Source organism: Pocillopora verrucosa, chromosome 12 (assembly GCF_036669915.1).
Source record: "Pocillopora verrucosa isolate sample1 chromosome 12, ASM3666991v2, whole genome shotgun sequence".
In the NCBI taxonomy this organism is placed as follows: domain Eukaryota; kingdom Metazoa; phylum Cnidaria; class Anthozoa; order Scleractinia; family Pocilloporidae; genus Pocillopora; species Pocillopora verrucosa.
Window position 1 is genome coordinate 1,766,282 of NC_089323.1, and position 23,847 is coordinate 1,790,128.

Genomic DNA, 23,847 nt, shown 5'->3' on the forward strand with positions numbered 1-23,847 from the left:
CTGAAGGTTACGAAAGTATACGAAATAAAATTGACCATCTCTGTTTCTTACAGAATTTTATTACAGATCGATCAATGTTCTTAAATTATATTGGCAGCGGCGAAATACAAGTTTCGCATCATTTGTATAGAGGTCACCATATCTCCAGTTTGTCGCTGGTGTGTCTTTAGGTTGTCTCTGAGTTTTAAGGATTTTATTTCCTCCATTTCTGGGTGATTAATTGCCGTCCCTAAGTTCCACAATTTTTTTTTTATTGACTCGTTTTCAAAGCTTTTGTATAAGCTCAGACTTTGCTTCAATATTATACCATCTAATTATTGCCCTAAAAACGATACGGTTATTTCACCCATTAAAGAAGTGATAAAATAGATCTTTTAAGACTTAGGAGTCCTATCTCGTATTGTAAAACAAAAAATATGACAGATGTCTTTGTGTTTGTCAAGGGAATTCCCTTTCAGTGCTAATTTGAAATTAAACTCAAACGTTGTTTACTGAAATCAACAGCTGGTTGCGACGAATATGTTCTTGTTTAAATATCAAGGTATTGAATTACCATAGAGGATCAGAAGGAAAATTCCCCATGAAAGGACTCTTGTTGAAGGAGGGATTGACTCATCTCTTAGTGATTAAGTCTTTCGTCTGTTAGCTAATCCTGCGTTGGTAAATGAAATGACTAATTCGAAGCCTGAATAAAATTTTGAATCTATAGAGAGTAATTATTTTGCAAAAACAAAATTTCTTCCAACCTAAAACGAGGCGGCGTGTCTGTGGTGGTTAAGTAATTTTTCCTAATCTTTGACAGGGTATTTTTAACAATTGTTTCGTGCGTCAGTGAGCGGTCATTAATATACGATGCACACAGGAGGTTTGTAGAGCTTGATTGATACGCGGGAGTTACTTAACAAGCAACTAAGAGTGATCGTAGGTTCATAAATAATAAATGTTGGTTAATATGTAAGTTTAACAAGGTGTAGTTTTAAACTCGACTTCGTCTCGGGAATTATTCAACAATATTCACTTCATCTTCGGCAAATGATTGCTAAATATTTCATCGAGTGTTGATAGTTTTTAGGTATCCATTCCTTCATTTTCCTTCTCGGTCAATAGATTATCATGTTCAATTTAGCATAGTCATATAACTCTGGTTATCGGAGGAGAATGGCAAATCGCTTAAGGGAATTACGACATGAAGAATTCAGTCACTGCTGTGTAAATGAAAGCGTTGGCAGAGAAAAATTTAGGCGAACTTTGCTATATAATTTTTCCAGGACAATCATTGTAAAATTTTTGGATAAAGGAGGAGAACAAATAGAGAATGTAAAAGAAACAGCGAAAAATTGTTCAAAAAAGTAATTTCCTGCTTTCCTTCTGTTTTGTTTCTCGTTTTGTCGGAGACGAAACGGAGGTAAAAGAGCCACAAAATGTTACTAAGTCAAATATTTTGAAATTAGTTTGTATCTGTGGCCATGGCTCAACCTTATTCACACAAATGATATGGACATTTGATTGACACCCAACTCGATTAAACTAGGTTGTATAAACATCGTTCCCATTATTAGCACTGCGGCACGGCGTTCCCTCGCCCCCGGGTCGTGTTGTTCAAAGTCTCAAACTTATTCATGGGCGAAGTAACTCGTACTGAAGCCCTAATAGTGAGTGCCTTCTCGCAGGCTAAATAAAGCGGAATTGTTTGTTGCAAGATGAAAAACATAATCTTAAAAATGTCTTTATATTTGCCTCTTATTCTTATTTCATACGTGATGTTCATCAGTGACAAGTTAGACACAAAGCAAAGGCTTTTTTGACACAGCAAACGATTTTCAGACGTATTACAAACGTGTAAACAATAGTCGGGAAGTTTTCATTTGAGATGTCACATAGGAAAAAGGTTCCAGAAATCATCGTTGTGCAATTGGCGTGTAAACGAAATATTTGTCTCGTTGCTATCACTGAATTTTGGAGATGTTGTCACTTAAAAACAATTTGTTATCGTTTTTACGAAATTGAAAATAACAGTTTAACCTCTTCACTCAGCTGTAAATTTATTTCTTCCTGAGAAGATGGATTTTCAAATAAAATAATAATATTATCACATATGTCTACACGTTTGACTCTAGATGCTAATTCAAGCTTAAATTAAACTCTGTCGATTAGACAAACATGCAGATGTGGAGCACTAAAGACTCCCGCATTTAAACCAAGGCTTTTAAGGAGATAAATCCAGAACAAAATGTCACATTCTGAATTTCCTGGTGAAAGTGAAAAAGCTGGTAAAAAATTAATTTGAAAAAATGGTCTGGCAGCGTAACATGTTGTTACGGTTTTGTTTTTGACATTAGTCAAAACGGGGATGCAAAACGGAAGGAAAAAAAACGCAAAATTGTCATCACAAATTAATTCCAACATTTAAAAATACAGTTGCATCTGTGACCAAATGGTTTGATGTATTCATGATTGTCTCAAATCCAACTTTTCTAAGATCAAGTAAAATCGCCAGCTTGAAATTTTTATTTCCAATTTTTCATGGCTAATAATGATATAAGTCTGAACTACATACATATCAGTGAAAGTTGATTCAGGTTAAAGGATATTTTTCGTCATTCTTTTGAAAGAACGATACCACAGATGTCTCTCCATTTTCTACTTATTTCCATTACATACCTGAGACACTTCGAAGGTTTCTGACGTATTTTGAATTAGTAAACGCTGGTGAGGAAGTCTCTACGTGAATATCATTAAAGAAGTACAAGGTGATATTGATCTTGGATGATTGTGGGCTGTTTAGGCGAAATACTGATCACTCGTTGCAATCTTAAGAGCTAATGTCAGCATGCATCAAACAAACAGCGGCAAGTCACCCAAATTTTTTTTCACTCCTACTTTCATATTTTGTAGCCCAATATGTTCTAGTAATTGTGGTGTAGTTTTTTTGTGAAAATATATTTTAGTTTTCGAGAAATGACTTTTTCGTTCGACCGCTCACATATGCAAATTTTCACCGTGGATATTACCCAAGTTGTGTGACCTCGTGTAACGACTGTACTGGACCTACGGTATTTCTGTGAACATAATCCTTTGTTCTATCATCTCAACTTACTCCCCTGTCGTTATTGAAGCTGGCAAAGAAATATCTATTTTTTGGTGAATATTTTTGTCCGACATACTTTTCCTATGTCGAAAAGTAGCATCAAAACAAAAACAGTTTTAACAATGACCGATATGACAAAATCTACTGAGCGTCAAGCTTTTTAAAGACCAAAGGATGGTTATAAAGTTACTGTAAAAATTTCCTTGTGTATTTGTGTTGTTCCATCTTGAGACGAACTCAAAGTCCGGCAAAATTTACTTGATAGCGACTATGAAATATACATGGTGCGCCTACTTGTCGCACCGTTAACAGGCATAAATCACTACAATTTGCAAAAAAATCTAACATAACACTCTTACCTTGGTTATTTATGATTTTATTAGCTGTTTCGATGATCACGTTAATTATGCTCTACCACATTCTAGCCAGATGTGAGTTGCAGTTTATATATCTTCTCTATCTTATTATATCAGTTGCATGACAAGCGTGACACAGAAATTCAAAGATGAATCAACCTCCGAAATACCAAGAGGTGGGTTTTTTTTCCACTTTGCATGACATCTAGAAAAACCTTTCAGGAATTACTGCATTCAGAAAACTAAAATGTCCAGATCCATCGATGATTCCTTTGCCAGCTGAAGTCAAAGTATGGTTACAATAGTCAATTTGATTGACAAGCTACATACTGATTTAGCTAACTGGTCTGTTTTATGAGCGTCTCATCTTACATGCTAACATGGAGATTTGCTGTTTTGTTAAATCGTTTGCTGGTGGGACTTGTGGGTTTAGTTATCGAGAAGACAAAGTCGTTTCCTTGCGTGATTGTTAAAAAGACGTTTCAAGTCACTTGCGAAGTTGCAAGTTTTCAGATCCAGAAAATGTAGTTGATCTTGTTTTGTCGCGTGCCAGCATCTTCGAGACGCCAAAAGATATCGATGATTTTACAAATTGCCCCTCTCACAGATCAAATCTCGGTGTTGGGTGGAATCGTGGTTCCAATAGTAGATCCAGGTTGCCAAAAGAAATGTCCGGCCATGGTAAAGGTAGGGTTAAGTCGATTCCAGAAGCTGATAGGGGAATTGGCAAGCGTGTATTACAGATAGTACTCAAGATGTCTGGAAAATTCGTACAATCTGGCTTCGGTAAGTAGGCTACTTTCCACCGTGAGCAAAATTATGCGTGACGTCAGACTGAGTTTCGATTGAGAATTGGTCAAAAGGCTACCAAAAATTCAGACAGAGGCGGAGTTTTCTGAACTAATTTCTGAACACTTTGTTGGCTTTCCGCCGTCTGGGGGGACGCGTAATTGTGTACACTGTGGTAAAGGGCCCTTCAGCACTAGCAACTAGACGCTGACAAAACTTGTTTCTCTTCGCCAAAAATCACATCAGAATTTGCCCTTGCTAAATGTCAAGTGTGCTGCACGTATAAGCACCCCCGGGGGACCCTTTACATAAGAGGGCGGGGGTGCGCGCCTAGAATTTCGAAAACGACCGCTATAAAATTATTAGCCTGTAAAAACAAGTGTTTATGTCCTTTTCTGTTTTTTTCAATGCTTCCCTCGCTCTCACAGAGGATTCATACAAATGTGAGAGCCGTACCGCGTTTACATTGTACAGGTAGGAAAGATCGTCCAGAATGAGTGTTTCGTTCTGTAAAGAAAACCCCAATAAACTCACTTAGAAATGACTCGTTTCGAATAAATTTTACGCTGGTTATTATGTAGCAACCGGTTTGAACTCGTTCTTGTACTAAACTCATTCGGATATCATGTAAAAAGCCCATATAAGTTTTTATTCCTTGAGCATCACGCATCTCGCCTGTCTGAATACTAAAAATTTCGGTAGCGTTGAAGCAAAAACCCGCTTTTAGTTGCTTCGCTGCCGCTGAAACATCAATTTCAATTCAACGCAAACAAAAATCTTTGTACATGGTAAATATTCACTTGTGTCGGTATTAATTATTGCGTGACTAGCTTATGATATAAATGAGGGAGGAGAAAACACAACGCAAAACCTGGGCTCCTGTCAAAAAGTAATACCCGGGCGTAATATAATAATCGGAACGGCTAATAAAATCATAAATAACAAAGGTAAGAGTGTCATGTTAGACTTTTTTACAAATTGTAGTGATTTATGCCAATTAACGGTGGCGACAAGTAGGCGCACCATGTATATTTCATAGTCGCTATCAAATAAATTTTGCCGGTCTTGGAGTTCGTCTCAAGATGGAACAACACAAATACACAAGGAAATTTTTACAGTAACTTTATAACCATCCTTTGGTCTTTAAAAAGCTTGACGCTCAGTAGATTTTGTCATATCGGTCATTGTTAAAACTGTCTTTGTTTTAATGCTACTTTTCGACATAGTAAAAGTATGTCAGACAAAAATATTCACCAAAAAATAAATATTTCTTTGCCAGCTTCAATAACGACAGGGGAGTAAGTTTAGATGATAAAACAAAGGATTATGTTCACAGAAATACCGTAGGTCCAGTACAGTCGTTACATGAGGTCACACAACTCGGGTAATATTCACGGTGAAAATTTGCATATTTGAGCGGTCGGACGAAAAAGTCATTTCTCGAAAACTAAAATGTATTTTCACAAAAAAACTACACCACAATTATTAGAACATATCGGGCTACAAAATATGAAAGTAGGAGAGAAAAGAATTTTGGGCGACTTGCCACAATATTTCAAAGTTGTTCGATGGATGCTGACATCCTCTCTTAAGTAACCTACAAGAAAAAAAGGAACGAATGCAGAGTAATAACTACAACAAATTTCATTAGAGGTGGAACACAGACGAAAACAATTGAAGAACTGCTATAATCTCCCTCTTTAGAGGGTGGGCATTAATCAGTATCAGTTTCAAACCTGAGGCATCCCACAGCTGCAAATTTTGGACGCGTTTTAAATAATTAAACGGTAGTAAGGAAGTCTGAATGTGTTTATCAAAGAAAAATTTTAGTTATCATCGTTCGGCGTTTCCTGTTTAGACGAAATATTTCTCGTTGCAAGAACAGATAACCTCAGTACAAGAAAAAGAAAACGAATATCGAATAATGTCGATAAAAAATTTAAGTAGGAGTGGAACACAGACGAAAACATTTGGAGAACTGCTATGTTCCCCCTCTTTAGAGGGCGGGCTTCAACAAGAATCAGTTTCTTTCGCAGCAGTCAACATTTTCCTCTCCATCACAACATTTCTTGGGAATTCTCTTATTCTTGTTGCCCTTCATAAAGAATCATCCCTTCATCCGCCGTCCAAACTCTTGTATCGTTGTCTGGCAACAACTGATCTGCTGGTTGGTCTTGTTGTTCAGCCTCTCCATTTTACTTATTGGATGTCTGTCGTTCACGAACACTGGAGCCTTTGTTATTACGCAGGGGAAGCAGCCTACACCACAGGCGCAGCATTATGTGGAGTTTCTTTGCTGACGATGACGGCAATAAGCGTGGACAGACTTCTCGCCCTTTTGTTGGGGTTGAGATACAAAGAGATTGTAACTTTGAAGCGCATTTATATCATCGTAGCTAGCTTTTGGGTTTTATGTCCTGTTGCCTCTTCAGGCATCATTTTCGATAAGCGTATAACCATTTTGTGTGACTCGATATTGATACCACTTTTACTGCTTATTTCACTCGCCTCGTACACAAAGATTTTTTGCACTCTCGGACATCATCAGGCACAAGTACAAGATCATATTCAACAACAGCCGAGCCAACCAAATGCACTGAACATGGCGCGATACAGAAAGGCAGTGCACAGTGCACTGTGGGTTCAGTTAGTATTAGTTGTTTGTTATACACCATACTATATATTGGCAATTGTAGTCACTTATGGCACAACATATTCATCACAATTAGTCATCACAGGGGAAATGGCAATTATCCTTGTTTACTTTAACTCGACGTTAAACCCGTTTCTTTACTGCTGGAAGATAAGTGAAGTGAGGCGAAGAATGAAGCAGACAATCAGACAAGCACTTTGCTGTCCATGGAGTTAGACCATCCTCGAGTTAAACATGATCGTATAAGTACTTTATTAAGATGACCGATAGAAATCGCTTGTCGCTTAAATATTTTTTCGAGGGTCTGTCGATAATATTTTTTGCTAGTCACGTAAAACAAATAAATGGAAAGCAATGGAGACACAGAAGCTTTTAAAAAATATTTTTCATGCCACCAAACTTTATTTTGAATGCATAAATTATTCATCGAAGGAAAGATATACGTGCACAAGAGGATATATAATCTCCTATAATCTCTTGACTGAAATTATACTCTCATGAATATTATTATAAGGTAGCGAAAGAAATAACTGATACATAAAGATGTTTCTACAGTTGCCTTTAATTGCTATTTCATAACAGACGCAGCCTAAGGTTCGTTGCAAAAACAGAAACCTACAAGAAAAGGGAAACGCCGAAGACAGAATTATGTCAACAACAAATTTCAGGAGCGGTAGAAGTCACACGAAATCATTTGAAGAACTACTATGCTCTCCCTCTTTGGTGGGTGGGCTTCAACAACAACTATCAATTTGTTTCTTTCCTACAAACAGACATACTTTATTGGCTCACAGGGCTTTTCAGAGTTAATGTTACATTGCAAAATTAAAATAAAAGTAATGCATGATGTTCCTCATGGGTTCTAGGGAAAAAATATTTACTTTTCTTTGACATTAAAAAATACATATCTTGATGCAATGTAAATAAGAAAGGCTGGTAGAGAAGTTTTATTTGAAAATTATCAAAGAAGTCATTAAGGTCTCAGTGATCGTCGCTCCGCGAATGTTGTTCAGACAAAATATTTCTTGCTACAATCACAAATAAACTGTAAGAAAAAGGAAACAAGTAACAGAATAATGTTGATATCAAATTTTACAAGTGGAACACAGGCGAAAACATTTGAAGAACTGACATGCTCTCCCTCTTTGGTAGGTGGACTTCGACAAGAATCACTTTCTTTTGCAGCAGTCAATATTCTCCTCTCCATCACAGCGTTTGTTGGAAATTCTCTCATCCTTATTGCCCTTCACAAAGAATCTTCCCTTCATCCGTCGTCCAAACTCTTGTATCGCTGTCTGACAACTACTGATCTGTTGGTTGGTCTCGTAGGCCAGCCTCTAGCTGCTTCAAGCTGGATGTTTAGTGCTCACGAACACTGGATTCCTTGTCGATACGCAAGTACCGCGACTTTTATCACAAGCTACGTATTATGTGGAGTGTCTTTGTTGACAATGATGGCCATAGGCGTCGACAGACTTCTCGCCATATTGCTGCAGCTTAAATACAAACAAATTGTAACTTTGAAGCGGACGTATATCATTCTGTTTTGTCATATCTAATTCTGGTTCAATGGAAACCATGGAGAAAAAATACTGGGAAGTTTCTAGATTAGGAATGAAATAAGAGTGATTGATTTGACAAACTCATTTGCCTATCCTAAAAATTCGTTCACGGTATTTACAGGTTTTGAATTTCTTACTAACAATTTTCCCCGATTGAGGTTGTGCTTGGTCATATTCCAAAATAAAAATGTTGCAGATGTCTTTCAACGTTTTCCTTCAAATGCGAATGCAAACCTAAATTAAAACTTTTATTTTTTTACTTTTTATTGTATATTTCTATTTATTTACATATTTTTCTTTTATATTTATAGATTGCCACCGTTTCAACTTTCGCCTCAAACGATTTACGTCTGGGATTGATCTTTTTATTTTCAGTTTTCCAAGGGTGGAAATGGCTCAAGACCTATAGAGATCTCATCAACATAATAAACGTTTTATTGCATGACAGATAGGAAAGGGTTTTTGGCAGCGCTATAAAATAAGCATCTTACAGCGCAGATGTCTTTTTGCTTGCCACTTAGAGCGATATCATACCAAAGGCAAATGGTGCCAAAAAATTAAAAGACAAGCCTTTTTGTTTGTTCCGAATTTACACGTATGGTGTTTTCGAGAAATTAGTGTCAGCACTATTCAAAGACCTTTTAGGTAAAGTAATTTCAAATTAATAATAATTTAAGGTGATTCTTTAACTGTGTTAAAGAATCACCTCTTATTACGAAATTGATAGAGAGTGATAATTTAAGCCTGTTATCCTCTGGAGCTCCTCAGTGGGGAAATTGCTTTATCTTTTGACTGAATAGGCAGCTTGTATTTGCATTTTGAATAGGTAAATCCTACTGCGAAATTAGCGAAAGTTTCTGGGTAAATGTTATCACAGATAGTGAGCCACTTAAAGTCATCGTGGCTAAGCTGGTGATATCTTGAAAAAAACATCTCTTGTTACTTACAGTTACAAATATCGTCCATGAAAACGAAATGACCGTTTGCTGAATTGCAAATGTGAAGAATATATGCTTGCAGTTATACTGATTGTCTCTCGAGCTCCCTGTAAAGAAACGCGACTCTACTGGATAACATTTCCGCACTAAAAAAAATTTTCAAAAGAAGGTTAATGTCAGTGTTTCATTTTCAAAACTCAAATTTTTGCCTGAATCAAATTCATCTGAAAAAGGGCAGATAAATTCTGATAAACTTCCTGTTTTTATCTGTGTAACAGGCAATTAGTTTGAAATATTTAATCTCTGGCCTAGAGGGTGATTCTACTCTTTTCAAAAACAGAAAAGAACATTTAAGACGGCCGCCGTCTCATTAATTATTTTATCTGAATAAAATAAATACCAATAGGTAAGAATAATCAGTGGCATTCAGTTCAGTATAGCCAGAACACAAGGTTACAGAACTGTTTATCACTGAGAAATTGGATCCTTTCATGGCTGTGTTAATTACAAGGAGCAGCTGCCACAAAATTCGAGATGAGATGATTTTTTTTTTTTTGCCACAAAATATTTAGTTTGTGTTCGATTTTCAAAATAGTAAACGTCATTAAGTATGTCAGGTCGTGTGAAACCTACAATAAAATTAAGGTTTCAGTGATAACTGCCGGGCGGAACCTTTCTAAACGAAAGATATCTCGTTGCAGTTATAGATAAATTACAGGAAAAAGGAAGCGACCGTTTACCAAACTGAAGATTGGTGACGACAAAAACTGATCTAACAGGCAGTGGAATAGAGACGAAGATCTGGGGTTGGATTCCTCTTGGGGACTCAGAATCGTTTCTTTGTCCCTCGCTCTTTACAAGACGAAAAGCATCTCTCTCTATTTCTTTACCGAGCTCAAAACTTACCATCTCTCTTATTCTACTTACAAATTACAGATAATCTGAACGACAAAATTTGAAACGTTTGCAGAGTGATGACGGCAACAAAGTCCACGGGGGATGGAACGCAGATGAAAACATTAGAAGATCTTGTATGCTCCTCTTCTTTGGCGGGCGAATTGCAACAATACTCCTTCCTTTTGTCAGAAGCCAACATTTTTTTTCCCTTACAGCATTTCTTGGGAATTCTCTGATCTTTGTTGCACTTCACAAGATATCTTCCATCCATGCGCCGTCCAAACTCTTGTATCGTTGTCTGGCAACAACTGATCTGTTGGTTGGTCTGGTAAGCCAGCCTCTCGTTGCTACTCTTTGGATGTCGGTTGTTCATGAACAGTGGAGACTTTGTCGATTCGCATGGGGAGCAACCTCCATTTCAGGGTATGGATTATGTTTAATGTCTTTGATGACAATGGCAGCCATGAGCGTGGACAGACTTTTGGCCTTGTTGTTGGGGCTGAGATACAAACAAATTGTAACTTTAAAGCGCACATAAGTCATTGTCGTTACTCTTTGGATTATAACCGTTGTCACTACTCTATACCGCACGTTACTTTCTCGTATAGCGCGTTGGTTTGGTCGCATTATCATCTCATCTTGCCGATTAGTCTCGATTACATCATATGCTAAGATTTTCCGCGCTCTTCGCCGTCATCAGGCTCAAATACAAGATCATGTTCAACACCAGCCGAGCCAACCAAATGCACTGAACATGGGGCAATACAGAAAGGCAGTGTACAGTGCACTATGGGTTCAGTTAGCGTTACTTGCTTGTTAAGTACCAGTTAGTGTAGTGGCAATTGTTATGGCTCACAGACAAGCAAATTTATCACATTTAGTTGTCGCCCTGGGAATAGCAAACACCCTAGTTAATTTGAACTCGACGTTAAACCCGTTCCTATACTGCTGGAAGATTAGTGAAGTGAGACAAGCAGTGAAGCAGACAATCAGACAAGCACTTTGCTGTCCATGGACTTAGATCCCTCATGAACGGCAATCGTGGTATAACTTGCAAAACTGATTTACAAAGTCACGGTTATTATTAGAGAATCAATTAAATCATTGCTGAAGCTGTTGTTGATATTCTTTACTCCCATATCATGAAAGAAAGTAAATCGAAACTCTGTAACCACACTCTGTAGCGGAACTTATCCATATACTTTACGACAACTTTTAGATTTTATTTCATCGTTTTGCCTTTCCAAGTAATATTTCTTAGTAATATTTCTCAGTAATATTTCATATGTTAGTATGAGGTAAAATTTTAAGGAGTAATTACAGAGAGCTGTAGGGTGTATTCCTCTTAACGGTAGAACAATATCAATTTTTTGCTTTTTTCTGAATAAATGCGCATGTCATTGACGCCCTGTAAATAAATATTGTATGTTTAACGCCACAACATGAATACACATTTAATCTATTTCCCAGATATACGAATATCTTGATGTAAAAAGTGAAGATGTGATTCAACTGAAAATAAATCATTGATACAAATATCTAAGTACAAATATAACAACAACAACAATAACGACAAGGAACATGAAATAGAAACAAAATTACAATTTGTGGCGTAACCAGGTCCGGTAGTAAAACTCTTGAACAAAAGCAACACGGCGCTAGCAAAAACTAACGAAACGATTGACTTAGTTGAAATCAACTGGCAATAAGAATTATCTAACGAAAACAACGCTTATGCTGGCGAGAAATAAATCGCTATCGGCGTTACGTTATTCATACACAACCTCACTGAAATAGAAACAGAACATTACAATAGTGTTTCAAGTGAAAGAAAAACAATATAGCAAATTCTATAGTTGCCACACGCCCTCTTGCCGCGCAGGTCGGTTACAATTGAATTTACAGTTTGAATTTTTACTTGAGAAGACTAAGTTTCAAATAGTCTTTCAAATATGTTGTGAAATGATAATACTACCATAGATGTCTATACTTTTGACTCTTGATGCTAATTTGTATAAGTTATCACATGATTTCGAGCGCAATTTGGAATAAATAGGCACGAATAAATTTTTTTAAAGACTAACAAAGCAATTAATAAGTGCTTGTTTACTCCAAATTGCACGAGAAAAATTATGTGATTACGTGTTAAAAATATACATGGAAAAATACGAGATGACATACGACAGGTGCAAAAATAATTTATTCAAATCGTGCGTTCGGTCAAAACAACCACGCACAATCAAAACAATAATATGCCATGATATCTTCACTCTTTAAGGCGCAAAAAAGTTCAAAGTCCGGCTAAACAGTTCAAGGAATTGTTCAGTCTGTGTCCAAATCACTTTCAATAAAATGGAATCGTCGTTACTGAGGTTTAATCATGTTTATTTTTAATTTCGGCGTTGGATCGCTTGAGCAAAGTGTTAAGCTGGGTCGGTTCGTAATTTTTGATTTCCTTGGAAATTCCCTTCTCTAAACACCACTTTTTCCAAACCGACAACCAAAAAGCAGTGCTTTTTACAGTGTTTTCGTTGTTTGAGCTGTTTTTCAGCCGTGGTGGCGAAAGAAAACCAACTTAAAACGCCGGCCATTGTTTCGCTCGCAAATTTTCAAATATTCAAATTTTGTTCCGACATTCAAGGCTCGCATTCGATTAGCTATTTGTTGGTTTCTTCGATTATTGACCAATCAGAATGTCTGATTTAGTACTTTAGTAACCAATCAGAACTGAGTACTTTTTCCATGTATATCATTAATTTCCAAATTCCCAAAATGTTACTAGTTAGAGGATTAAATTCAAATTTTTGAAAATAAGTTTGCTTCTGTGGCCTTACATTAATTTTGAATCGTTATATGCATTCGAATTGCTGGATTGTTTCTCATTGATGTTACATCCTTAGCTCAAACCTTCTTTATTTTCAGCTTGCCGAGGCTGATAATGATTCAAGGCTCAACCCTTACACAAATGATATGGACATTCGATTGACAGCTTATCAATGAACCTAGCTTGTATAAACATCGGCCTTCAATGGCTCCAGGTTCCCATTAGCATTGCGGTATGGCGTTCCTTCGCCACCGAGTCGTGTTACTCAAAGCCTCAAACTTATTCACGGGCGAAGTAACTCGTACTGAAGCCTTAATGATGAGTACCTTATCACAGGCTAAATAGAGCGGGATTGTTTCTTGCAACATGAAGAAAATGATCTTAAAGATGTCTTTAAATATTGACCATCTCGGTTTTTTCTTCGAGATCGATCGATGTTCTGAAATTATATTGACGACGGCGAAATTCGAGTTTCGCATCAATTTTTAAAGAGGTCACCATATATCCAGTTTGTTGCTGGTGAATCTTTAAGTTGTCTCTGAGTCTTATGGATTTTATTTCTTCCAATTCCGAGCGATTAACTGCTGTCCCTAAGTTCCACAAACTTTTTTATCTATTTTTTTAAAGACTTTGTATAAGGTCAGTATTTGCTTTGATACCATACCATTTAATCATCGCCCTAAAAACGACATGGTTATTTCACCCATTAAAGAGGTGATAAAATAGATCTTTTCAGACTTAGGAATCCCATATCGTATTGTAAAACAAAAAAAATAGCCCATGTCTTTCTGTTTCTGAAGAGAATTTCCTTCCAGTGTTAATTTGAAATTAAACCGGCTGAAACGTTATCTACTGAAACCAACAGCTGATTACGACAAACATGTTCTTGTTTATTTGATACCACAGATGTCTCTACATCGCTGTACTGAATTATCAAAGAAAATTAGAAAAAGAATTCCCTGGGAAAGATCTCTTGTTAAAGTGAGGATTGACGCATCTTTTTAGCGATGAAATCTTTCGTCTGGTTTGTCTGTTAGCTAATCTTCCGTTGGTAAATGAAATAACTGATTCGAAGCCGGTATAAAATGTTGAATCGATAGAGAGTAATTATTCTACCAAAAGAAATTTGATTTGACCCCAAACTTAAAACTGGGCGGCGTGTCTGTGGTTGTTAACTAATTTCTCTTAATCTTTATCAGGGTATTTTCAACAATTGTTTCAAAGGTCATTAATATACGATGCACGCAGGAAGTTTGGAGAGCTTGAAAGACACGTGGGAGTTGCTTAACACGCAACCAAGAATGATCGTAAGTTCATAAATAATAAATGCTGTTAATGTAGGTTTAACAAGGTGTAGTTTTTAACTAGACTTCGTCTCGGGAATTATTCAACAATATTCTTTTCCTCTTCGGCAAATAATTGTTTGATATTTTTGTCGATTGTTTGTAGTTTTTAAGCATCCACTCCTTACTTTCCTTCTAAATCAATAGATTATCATGGTCACTTTAGCAAAGCCATATAACTCTGGTTATCGGAGGAGAATGGTGAGTCGCTCAGGGGGAATTATGACCTGAAGAAATTCAGACACCTGCCGCATGCATGAAAGCTTGCTAGGTATCCAACTAATTTTTTTTCCTCTATTCTTGGACAAGAAGTTGGCAGAGAAAAATTTCATAACTAAAGCTAATTTTGGCACATAATTTTTCCGGGACAATCTCTAAAAACTTTGTCATGGATTTGACATCCTTAGCTTAAACCTTCCTTATTTTCAGCTTGCTGAGGCAGATATGAGTCAAGGCGCAACCTTACACAAATGACGTGGACATTTGATTGACACCCTATCAATGAAACTAGGTCGTGTAAACATCGGCCTTCGATGGTTCCAGGTTCCCATTATTGACACTGCGGCACGGCGTTCCTTCGCTCCCGAGTCGTGTTACTAAAAGCCTAAAACTTACTCAGGCGCCGAAGCAACTCGTATTGAAGCCTTCATAGTGAGTTCCTTCTCGCAGGCTAATTAAAGCGGGATTGTTTATTGCACCATGAAAAAAATCATCTTTTAAGATGTCTTTCAATATTTGCCTCATATCCCTATTTTATACGTGATGTACATGACAATTTTCTGACGTATTTCAAATGTGTGAACAATAGTCAGGAAGTCTTTATTTGAGATTTTATGTAGGAAATAGGGTTCCAGTGATCGTCGTTGTGCAATTGGCGTTTAAACGAAATATTTTTCTAGTTGCTATCACAGATTACGTCATGACATGAATGTTGTCAACTTTTGAAATATTTAATAGAGCCAGTTTAATGCTGGTCTATGTTTAAGTTGCCGTCAACGAGTGATTAACTGTTCCTAACTTTCACTCCTTTTCCTTGAACGCATTTCCCGAAGCTTTTTCGGAATTCAGAATTTACCACAATACAGCGGATAATTACCGGCCCAAAATAATGACAATATATTTAAATTTATCGCTTAAACCTCTTATGCTGTCATTCAATAACTGACATAGAGACTCTCCTTATCATATCGTCAAACGAAATATTACTGATGTCTGTGTGCTTGCCAAAGGAATTCACTTTTAATGCTTATTTGAAGTTGAACTCAACTTAACCTACCAAAATAAACAGTATCAAACAATATCAAATAGGTGTGAACTACACACAAATCATTATGGACACCTGGTTAGCACTCTATCAGTTCGTCGTTCTTTTCAAAGAATGATACCACAAATGTCTCTCCATTTTCTACTTATTTCCATTTCATACCCGAGGCACTTCGAAGGTTTCTGACGTATTTTAAATGAGTAGACGCTGGTGAGGAAGTCCCTACGTGAATATCGTTAAAGCAGTTATTGATCGTGACTGGATGTAGGCTGTTAGGACGAAATATTGCTAGTTGCAATCTCAGATAACCTACAAGAAAAAAGGAACGAATACAGAATAATATTTACAACAAATTTCAGTGGAGGTGGAATACAGACGAAAACAATCGAAGAACTACTATGCTCTCCCTCCTTAGAGGGTGGGCATCAATCAGCATCAGTTTCAAACCTGAGGCAGCCCATAGCTGCAAATTTCTGACGCATTTTAAATAATTAAACACTAGTGAGGAAGTCTTAACTTAACTTAAAGGAAGGTTTCAATTATCATCGTTCGGTGAGTCCTGTGTGGACAAAATATTACTCGTTGCAAGAACAGAGGAAACGAATGCAGAATCATGTCGACAACAAATTTCAGTAGAGGTGGAACACAGACGACAGCAACTGAAGAACTGCTATGCTCCCCCTTTTTGGTGGGTGGACTTCAATCAGCATTAGTTTCTTTCGCAGCAGTTGACATTCTCCTCTCCATCACAACATTTCTTGGGAATTCTCTTGTCCTTGTTGCTCTTAACAAAGAATCTTCCCTCCACCCACCGTCCAAGCTCTTGTATCGTTGTCTGGCAACAACTGACCTGTTGGTTGGTCTTGTTGCTCAGCCTCTCCGTGTTACTTATTGGATGTCGGTGGTTCACGAACATTGGAGCCTTTGTCATTACGCAGGGGAAGCAGCCTACATCACAGGCGCAGCATTATGTGGAGTTTCTTTGCTGACGATGGCGGCAATAAGCGTGGACAGACTTCTTGCCCTGTTGTTGGGGCTGAGATACAAAGAGATGGTAACTTTGAAGCGCATTTATATCATTATAGCTAGCTTTTGGGTTTTATGTCTTGTCGCCTCTTTATGCACCATTTTCGATCAGCGAATAACCGCTTTGTATGCCTTGATATTGATACCACTTTCGCTGTTTATTTCACTCGCCTCGTGCACAAAGATTTTTCGCACTCTCAGACATCATCAGGCACAAGTACAAGATCATATTCAACAACAGCCGAGCCAACCAAATGCACTGAACATGGCGCGATACAGAAAGGCAGTGTACAGTGCACTGTGGGTAGAGTTAGCATTAGTTGTTTGCTATGCACCATGCTATATAGTGGGAACTGTATTCATTTACAGCACAAAATACTCATCACACATATTCTTCACATTGCAAATCGCAACCATCTTTGTTTACTTTAACTCGACGTTAAACCCGTTTCTTTACTGCTGGAAGATAAGTGAAGTGAGACAAGGAATGAAGCTGACAATCAGACAAGTACTTTGCTGTCCATGGAGTTAGACCATCCTCGAGTTAAACATGATCGTATAAGTACTTTTAGTGCAAAGCTGACCAATAGAGAACGTATGGCACTTAAATTCTCGGGCTTGTTCGAGGTCTGTCGATAATATATTTTGCTAGTCACGTAGAACAAATAAATGGAAGGCAATGGAGACACAAACCAAAACTTTTAAAAATTATTTTACATGCTACTAAACTTTATTTTGAATGCATCAATTATTAATCGAAAGAAAGATGAACGTGCACAAGAGAATATGCAATCTCTTATAATCTCTTGACGTAAATTATACTCATGAATGTTATTATAAGAAAGCGAAACAAATAATGGCTTTATCCACCTGTTGGTAGATGAGTCGCATCAACCAACAATTTCTTTCTGTGCTGTGTACATTGTTCCCATCTCGTGGCAACTCTCTTGTCGTTGTTATAAACAGTTGTAAACTTGAATTTGTTTTTTGATTAGAAAAATATCCATATTGCTTATGAATGTTTGAACATTTTACAATGATATAATAAAACAAACACTGTGTAAGTGGGTGCATGGATTTAAATAAACACTTACCTTCTCTTATCAAATTCTTTTCAAAACCCCTAATTTTCCGAGATTAAACGTAAGATTCCATCTTCTCCGCTCAGCTAAAGGTGAATTTCTACGTACCTGAGAAGACGGCGTTTAAAATAATTGTGAAATACCAATAGTATCAAAGATGTCTGTGCGTTTGACTCATATAACTAACTAACCCATTTTGGTCACGTTTCCGAATGAACTTTCATCGATAGGGAGCTAATCAAATGTCCATATCATCTGTGTGAGATTAATACTTCAATCATTATCAGCCTCGACAAACGGAAATTACGAAGATCAAGCTGGCAACTTTGAATGATGTAAGAAAAAATTGGATTCGTGACATCTCCTTATGTATCAAACTATTAAAATGTAAATTAATTCAAAGATTGAAAAGAAGCTTGAATCTGAAAGATTGTTTAACGCATTTTTATTAAAAAAAACTGATATTATAGATGTCTATATTTTCTTCCTTTTATTACTAGTTTCTCCGTGAGCCACCAAACAGGTTCCAACGGCCGATTAGCTAAAAAAAAAGGATTGTTTTTCGCTTTGTGAAAAAATGATATCACAGATGTCTCTCTATTTGCCTCTTACTGCTATTTCATACAAGAGGCTCGTCACGGGTTTCGGAAAAAAGAAATCAACTGTTTGGCACAACAGACAATTTGCTCACGCACTTTGAATGAGCAAATGCTAATGAGGAAGTATTTATGTGTTTATTGAAGGAGGTATCAGTCATCGTCGCTCGGCGTATGCTGTTCAAACGAAATACCTTTCGTTGCCAGTTCCCTCAGTGCAAAAAAAAAGGAAATGAACACAGAACAATGTCGGCAACAAAGTTCACTAGCGGTGGAGCACAGACTAAAACATTTGGAGAACTGCTATGCGCCCCATCTTCTGGAGGTGGATTACATCAAGGATTTACTTTTTTTTTCAGCAGTGCACATTCTCCTCTCCATGAGAGCATTTTTTATGAATTCTCTCATCCTTGTCGCCCTTCACAAGGAATCTTCCCTCCACCCGCCTTCTCTTTTCGCGGACAAGACGTAGGCAGAGAAAAAATTTCATAACAAAGGTATAATAGGCTAACTTTGGTTTACAGTATTTCCAGGACAATTACTAAAAGGTTTTCAGCGAAAGGAGGAGAACAAATACAGAATGTGTTCAAAAATTGTTTCGACACGTAATTTCTTGATTTTGTCTTGTGTTCAAAAAGAAGAGTCGTTCCTGTGGGAAAAAGCTCAGTTGGATGATTTTAATGGAAAGGTCTTGACCAATGTCAACTTCAAAAACTTGACTGAACATCTGGGATTTCGTGGTCGTCAAGAACACTACGACGCATGCGTGGAAGACGTAATCATAAGACAGCGAGAAGATGGAACTGAAGTTGTTGAGTTCTGGGAAGGTCTCACTAAAACACGGAGCGTTGGTCTCACCATCAGGCGAAGAACAACACCACAAGCAATGTTCAGCACCGATGGCGGAAAAGGCGATCCAGTGATGCTATTCAAGCTTTGGTTGTCCAAGCGACCCGAAGGAATGAAGAACACAGGGCAACTCTATCTAAGCATCATAAATCGTCCTAAATCAGTAGATGTTTGGTACACCAAAGTTCTAATGGGGCAAAACAACATTGGCAATATAATGAAATCCATGGCCTCTTGTCTCAGGACGAATAAGAAGCTGACCAACCACAGCATGAGGAAAACACTGGTGTCAAAACTGAAGAAGTCTGGTCAACCGCGCAATGTCACCTGTGAAATAACAGGCCATGCACGTTAATCTTCGTTATAGGGCTACGATGAAATAGACGAGAATCACAGGAAAAAAAAACTGTCTCACATTATCAGTGGATATAAAGAAGTGTCAAACGAAAATCAAACAAACGAAGTCTCCCACCAAAACACTGCAAATGAAGCCTCAAATCAAGAGATTGCAGTCCAACATAGACGAATTCCTCTGGTTCCTATTTATCACGTCCAACAACAAGGCCAAATGCAACAGGCCATGGGCTCCAATCCTGGTTTTCAGCCAGCTGAATTTTCAGGATTTCCTCCACATTTTCCATTGCTCAGCACCGCATGAAGGCCTCAGCACCGCATGGAGGCCTTCATTTGTGCTGCTCCCGTTCCATCGCAGAATTACACAAGCTGCACCTTCAATTACTTCTCCAAAGACAGCGAGAATTCTCCACCCCAACCACAAAAGAAAAGAAGGGTTTACGATAATAAGTCAGACGACGAGGATTGAACTTTAAAGCTTACCTGTTTATCTGACTTATTGAGGACTTCTTGAATTTCTCGGATGAAACTTGTCTTTCCTTTGATACGCTTGACTGGGTTTTTGACACATGACGTCAAAGTCTTTCTGTCTTGCATACAAAATGAGTTGTAAAAGCGTTTCCGGTTCCGCTTTTTAATTACAAACCGGCTCAGTACTGCACCAATTAAATATTTGAACTGACCAAGTCCTGTATCGAACGAGCGCTGCGCTCGTTCGATTTTGAAATCACGCGTGTGATTTTAGCCCAAATTGCACTCCCCTCACTTCAATTACCCTTATTAACTTAACGCAAAAGATATGGACCCTTGATTAGCATCCTATTATGATGGAATTTGATTCTGGTAAAGAAGGACTCTTTGCTGCACTGTAAAAACACTGAAATAACATATGTTTCTACATTTGCCTGTCAGAGAATTTCCTGATGCATTTTAGATAAGTAAGTCTCATGCGACTGTTAGTTGGGAACTCAGGCTTTAGAAATCCTTACTGCCATTTTTCGTTGTAAGAAGAGAAACCTACAAGAAAAGGGAAAAGCCGAAGACAGATATATGTCGACAACAAATTTCAGTAGGGGTAGAAGTCACACGAAATCATTTGAAGAACTGCTATGCTCTCCCTCTTTAGTGGGTGGGCTTCAACAACAACTATCAATTTGTTTCTTAGCGGTTGACATTCTTCTCTTCATCGCAGCATTTGCCGGAAATTCTCTTATCCTTGTGGCCCTTCACAAGGTATCTTCCTTGCATCCGCCGTCCAAACTCCTGTATCGTTGTCTGGCAACCACTGATCTGTTGGTTGGTCTTGTTACTCAGCCTCTCAATGCTTTATGTTGGATGTCCGTGGTTCACGAACAGTGGAGTCTTTGTCGATACGCAAGGGACGCAGGCTACATCACAAGGTATGTATTGATTTAAGTGTCTTTGATGACGATGACGGCCATAAGCGTGGACAGACTTCTCGCCCTGTTGTTGGGACTGAGATACAAACAAATTGTAACTTTGAAGCGCACGTATATTATTGTAACTACCTTTTGGGTTTTTACTCTTGTCGCCTCTTTAAGTGCAATTTTTTATCTCCTTACAATCTTTTTGTACAGCTGACTAGTTATATCATTTTGCCTGGTAATATCATTCGCATCGAACACAAAGATTTTTAGCACTCTCAGATATCATCAAGCACAAGTAGGAGATCAACAACGGACGAGCCAAACAAATGCACTGAACATGGCGCGATTCAGAAGGCAGTATACAGTGCACTGTGGGTGCAGTTAGCATTAGTTGTTTGTTATGCACCAATGTATAGAGTGACAATTGTGATCGCTTATACTAAAAAATATTCATTACTCTTAGTGGTCACATGGAAAGTAGCAGTTATTTTACTTCACTTTAACTCGACGTTAAACCCGTTCCTATACTGCTGGAAGATGAGTGAGGTGAGACGATCAGTGAAGCAGACAATTAAAGAAGCACTTTGCTGAGTTAGGTCTTCCTCGGGTTATTCTTCAGACTTTCAAAGCGGACTTATTAAGTCACGATTACTGGATAAAAAGAAATAAGTCGCTCAATAGAATAGTTGCGCAAGCTGTTGTCAATAGTCTTTATATCTCTGAGAACAATTTAACGACAGACTAGGTAACCGTAGCTATGTGTTTTCAAAAATATGGTTTCTTGTCGCTATGCTAAAATACAAGATGTCATAATCGAAGAGAAGATATGCAAACATTTTAATTTCATGTTTTCTCCTCTTAGCAATATGAAGACATCGGATAAAACTTCAAAGAGTAGTTTAAGATATGTGTTTGAGGCCGATGTTGAGTGTTACGAGAAAACTATTTCAAATAGTTTTCCTATATTTAAAAGAAAGCGCCTGACGTTGATGTTGATGTTGATGTTGATGTTTGGCCATATTGCCAAAAGAGACGGTCCAGTTTTAGTCTTGAATTTGTTTTGTCATCAGAAAAATATCCATAAAGCTTATGTGAAGAAGTATTCGGTACTTGTATATTTAACTAAAGGTTACGAAGGTATACGAAATAAAATTGACCATCTCTGTTTGTTACATAATTTTTTTACGGTTCGATCGATGTTCTGAAATTATGTTAGCAACGGCGAGGAACAAGTGTCGCATCATTTGTATAGAGATCACTATATGTCCAGTTTGTCGCTGGTGTATCTTTAGGTTGTCTCTGAGTTTTACGGATTCTATTTCTTTCATTTCTGAGTGATTAACTTCTGTCCCTATGTTCCACAAATTTTTTTTTATTGAGTCGTTTTCAAAGCTTTCGGTATGAGATCAGACTTCAATATCATACCATCTAATTATCGGCCTAAAAACGACATGGTTATTTCACCCATTAAAGAAGTGATAAAATAGATCTTTTAGGACTTAGGAGTCCCACATAGTATTGTAAAACAAAAAGTATAGTCCATGTCTTTGTGTTTGTCAAGGGAGTTCTCTTTCAATGCTAATTTGAAATTAAACTGAAACGTTATTAACTGAAATCAACAGCTGGTTGCGACGAACATATTCTTTTTTAATTATCAAGCTACTGAATTATCATAGAGGATCAGAAAGAAAATTCGCTGGGAAAGAACTCTTGTTAAAGGAGGGATTGACGCATCTTTTAGCGATTAAGTTTTTTGTCGGATTTTTCTGTCAGCTAATCTTCCGTTGGTAAATGAAATGACTAATTTGAAACCGGAATAAAATGTTGAATCTATAGAGAGCAATTATTTTGCAAAAACGAAATTTTTTCCAACTTAAAACGAAGCCGGGTGTCTGTGGCGGTTAAATAATTTTTCCTAATCTTTGACGGGGTATTTTTAACAATTGCTTCGTGCGTCAGTAAGCGGTCATTAATATACGATACAAGCAGGAAGTTTGGAGTGCTTGAAAGATACGCGGGAGTTACTTAACACGCAACTGAGAGTGATCGTAGGTTCATAAATAATAAATGTTGTTTATGTAGGTTTAACAAGGTGTAGTTTTTAACTCGATTGCGTCTCTGGAATTATTCAACAATATTCACTTCATCTTCAGCAAATGATTGCTAAATATTTTTATCAAGTGTTGATAGTTTTTAAGTATCCATTCCTTCATTTTCCTTCTCGGTCAATAGATTATCATATTCAATTTAGCATAGTCATATAACGCTGGTTATCGGAGGAGAATGGCAAATCGCTCAGGGGAATTACGACATGAAGAATTCAGTCACTGCTGTGTACATGAAAGCGTTGGAAGAGAAAAATTTAGGCGAACTTTGTTATATAATTTTTCCAGGACAATTATTGTAAAATTTTTCGAGAAAGGAGGAGAACAAATAGAGAATGTAAAAGAAACAGCGAAAAATTGTTCAAAAAAGTAATTTCCTGCTTTCCTTCTGTTTTGTTTCTCGTTTTGTCAGAGAAGAAACAGAGGTAAAAGAGCCACAAAATGTTACTAATGACACTGTTTAAGTCAAATATTTTTAAATAAGTTTGCATCTGTGGCCATGGCTCAACCTTATTCACGCAAATGATATGGACATTTGATTGACACCCAACTCGATTAAACTAGGTTGTATAAACATCGTTCCCATTATTAGCACTGCGGCACGGCGTTCCCTCGCCCCCGGGTCGTGTTGTTCAAAGTCTCAAACTTATTTATGTGCGAAGTAACTCGTACTGAAGCCCTAATAGTGAGTGCCTTCTCGCAAGCTAAATAAAGAGGAATTGTTTGTTGCAAC

The 23,847-nt window shown here is 37.4% G+C and overlaps 2 protein-coding genes and 2 pseudogenes across 2 annotated transcripts; all 4 read left to right on the forward strand.

The window, feature by feature from the left end:
- The first annotated feature begins 6,157 nt into the window (after positions 1–6,157).
- On the forward strand, positions 6,158–7,102 carry LOC131796879 (melanocyte-stimulating hormone receptor-like). The gene has a single exon (XM_059114485.2). It carries the CDS (start codon positions 6,158–6,160, stop codon positions 7,100–7,102), a length of 945 nt encoding a protein of 314 aa, XP_058970468.2.
- Positions 7,103–7,534: 432 nt separating this feature from the next.
- LOC136277454 (melanocyte-stimulating hormone receptor-like) lies at positions 7,535–11,464 on the forward strand (annotated as a pseudogene).
- A 4,860-nt stretch (positions 11,465–16,324) lies between these two features.
- Positions 16,325–17,456, forward strand: LOC131796876 (melanocortin receptor 4-like). Its single transcript, XM_066159567.1, has one exon. It carries the CDS (start codon positions 16,328–16,330, stop codon positions 17,270–17,272), a length of 945 nt encoding a protein of 314 aa, XP_066015664.1. The 5' UTR covers positions 16,325–16,327; the 3' UTR covers positions 17,273–17,456.
- Positions 17,457–19,304: 1,848 nt separating this feature from the next.
- On the forward strand, positions 19,305–20,090 carry LOC131790479 (uncharacterized; annotated as a pseudogene).
- The last annotated feature ends 3,757 nt before the right edge of the window (positions 20,091–23,847 follow it).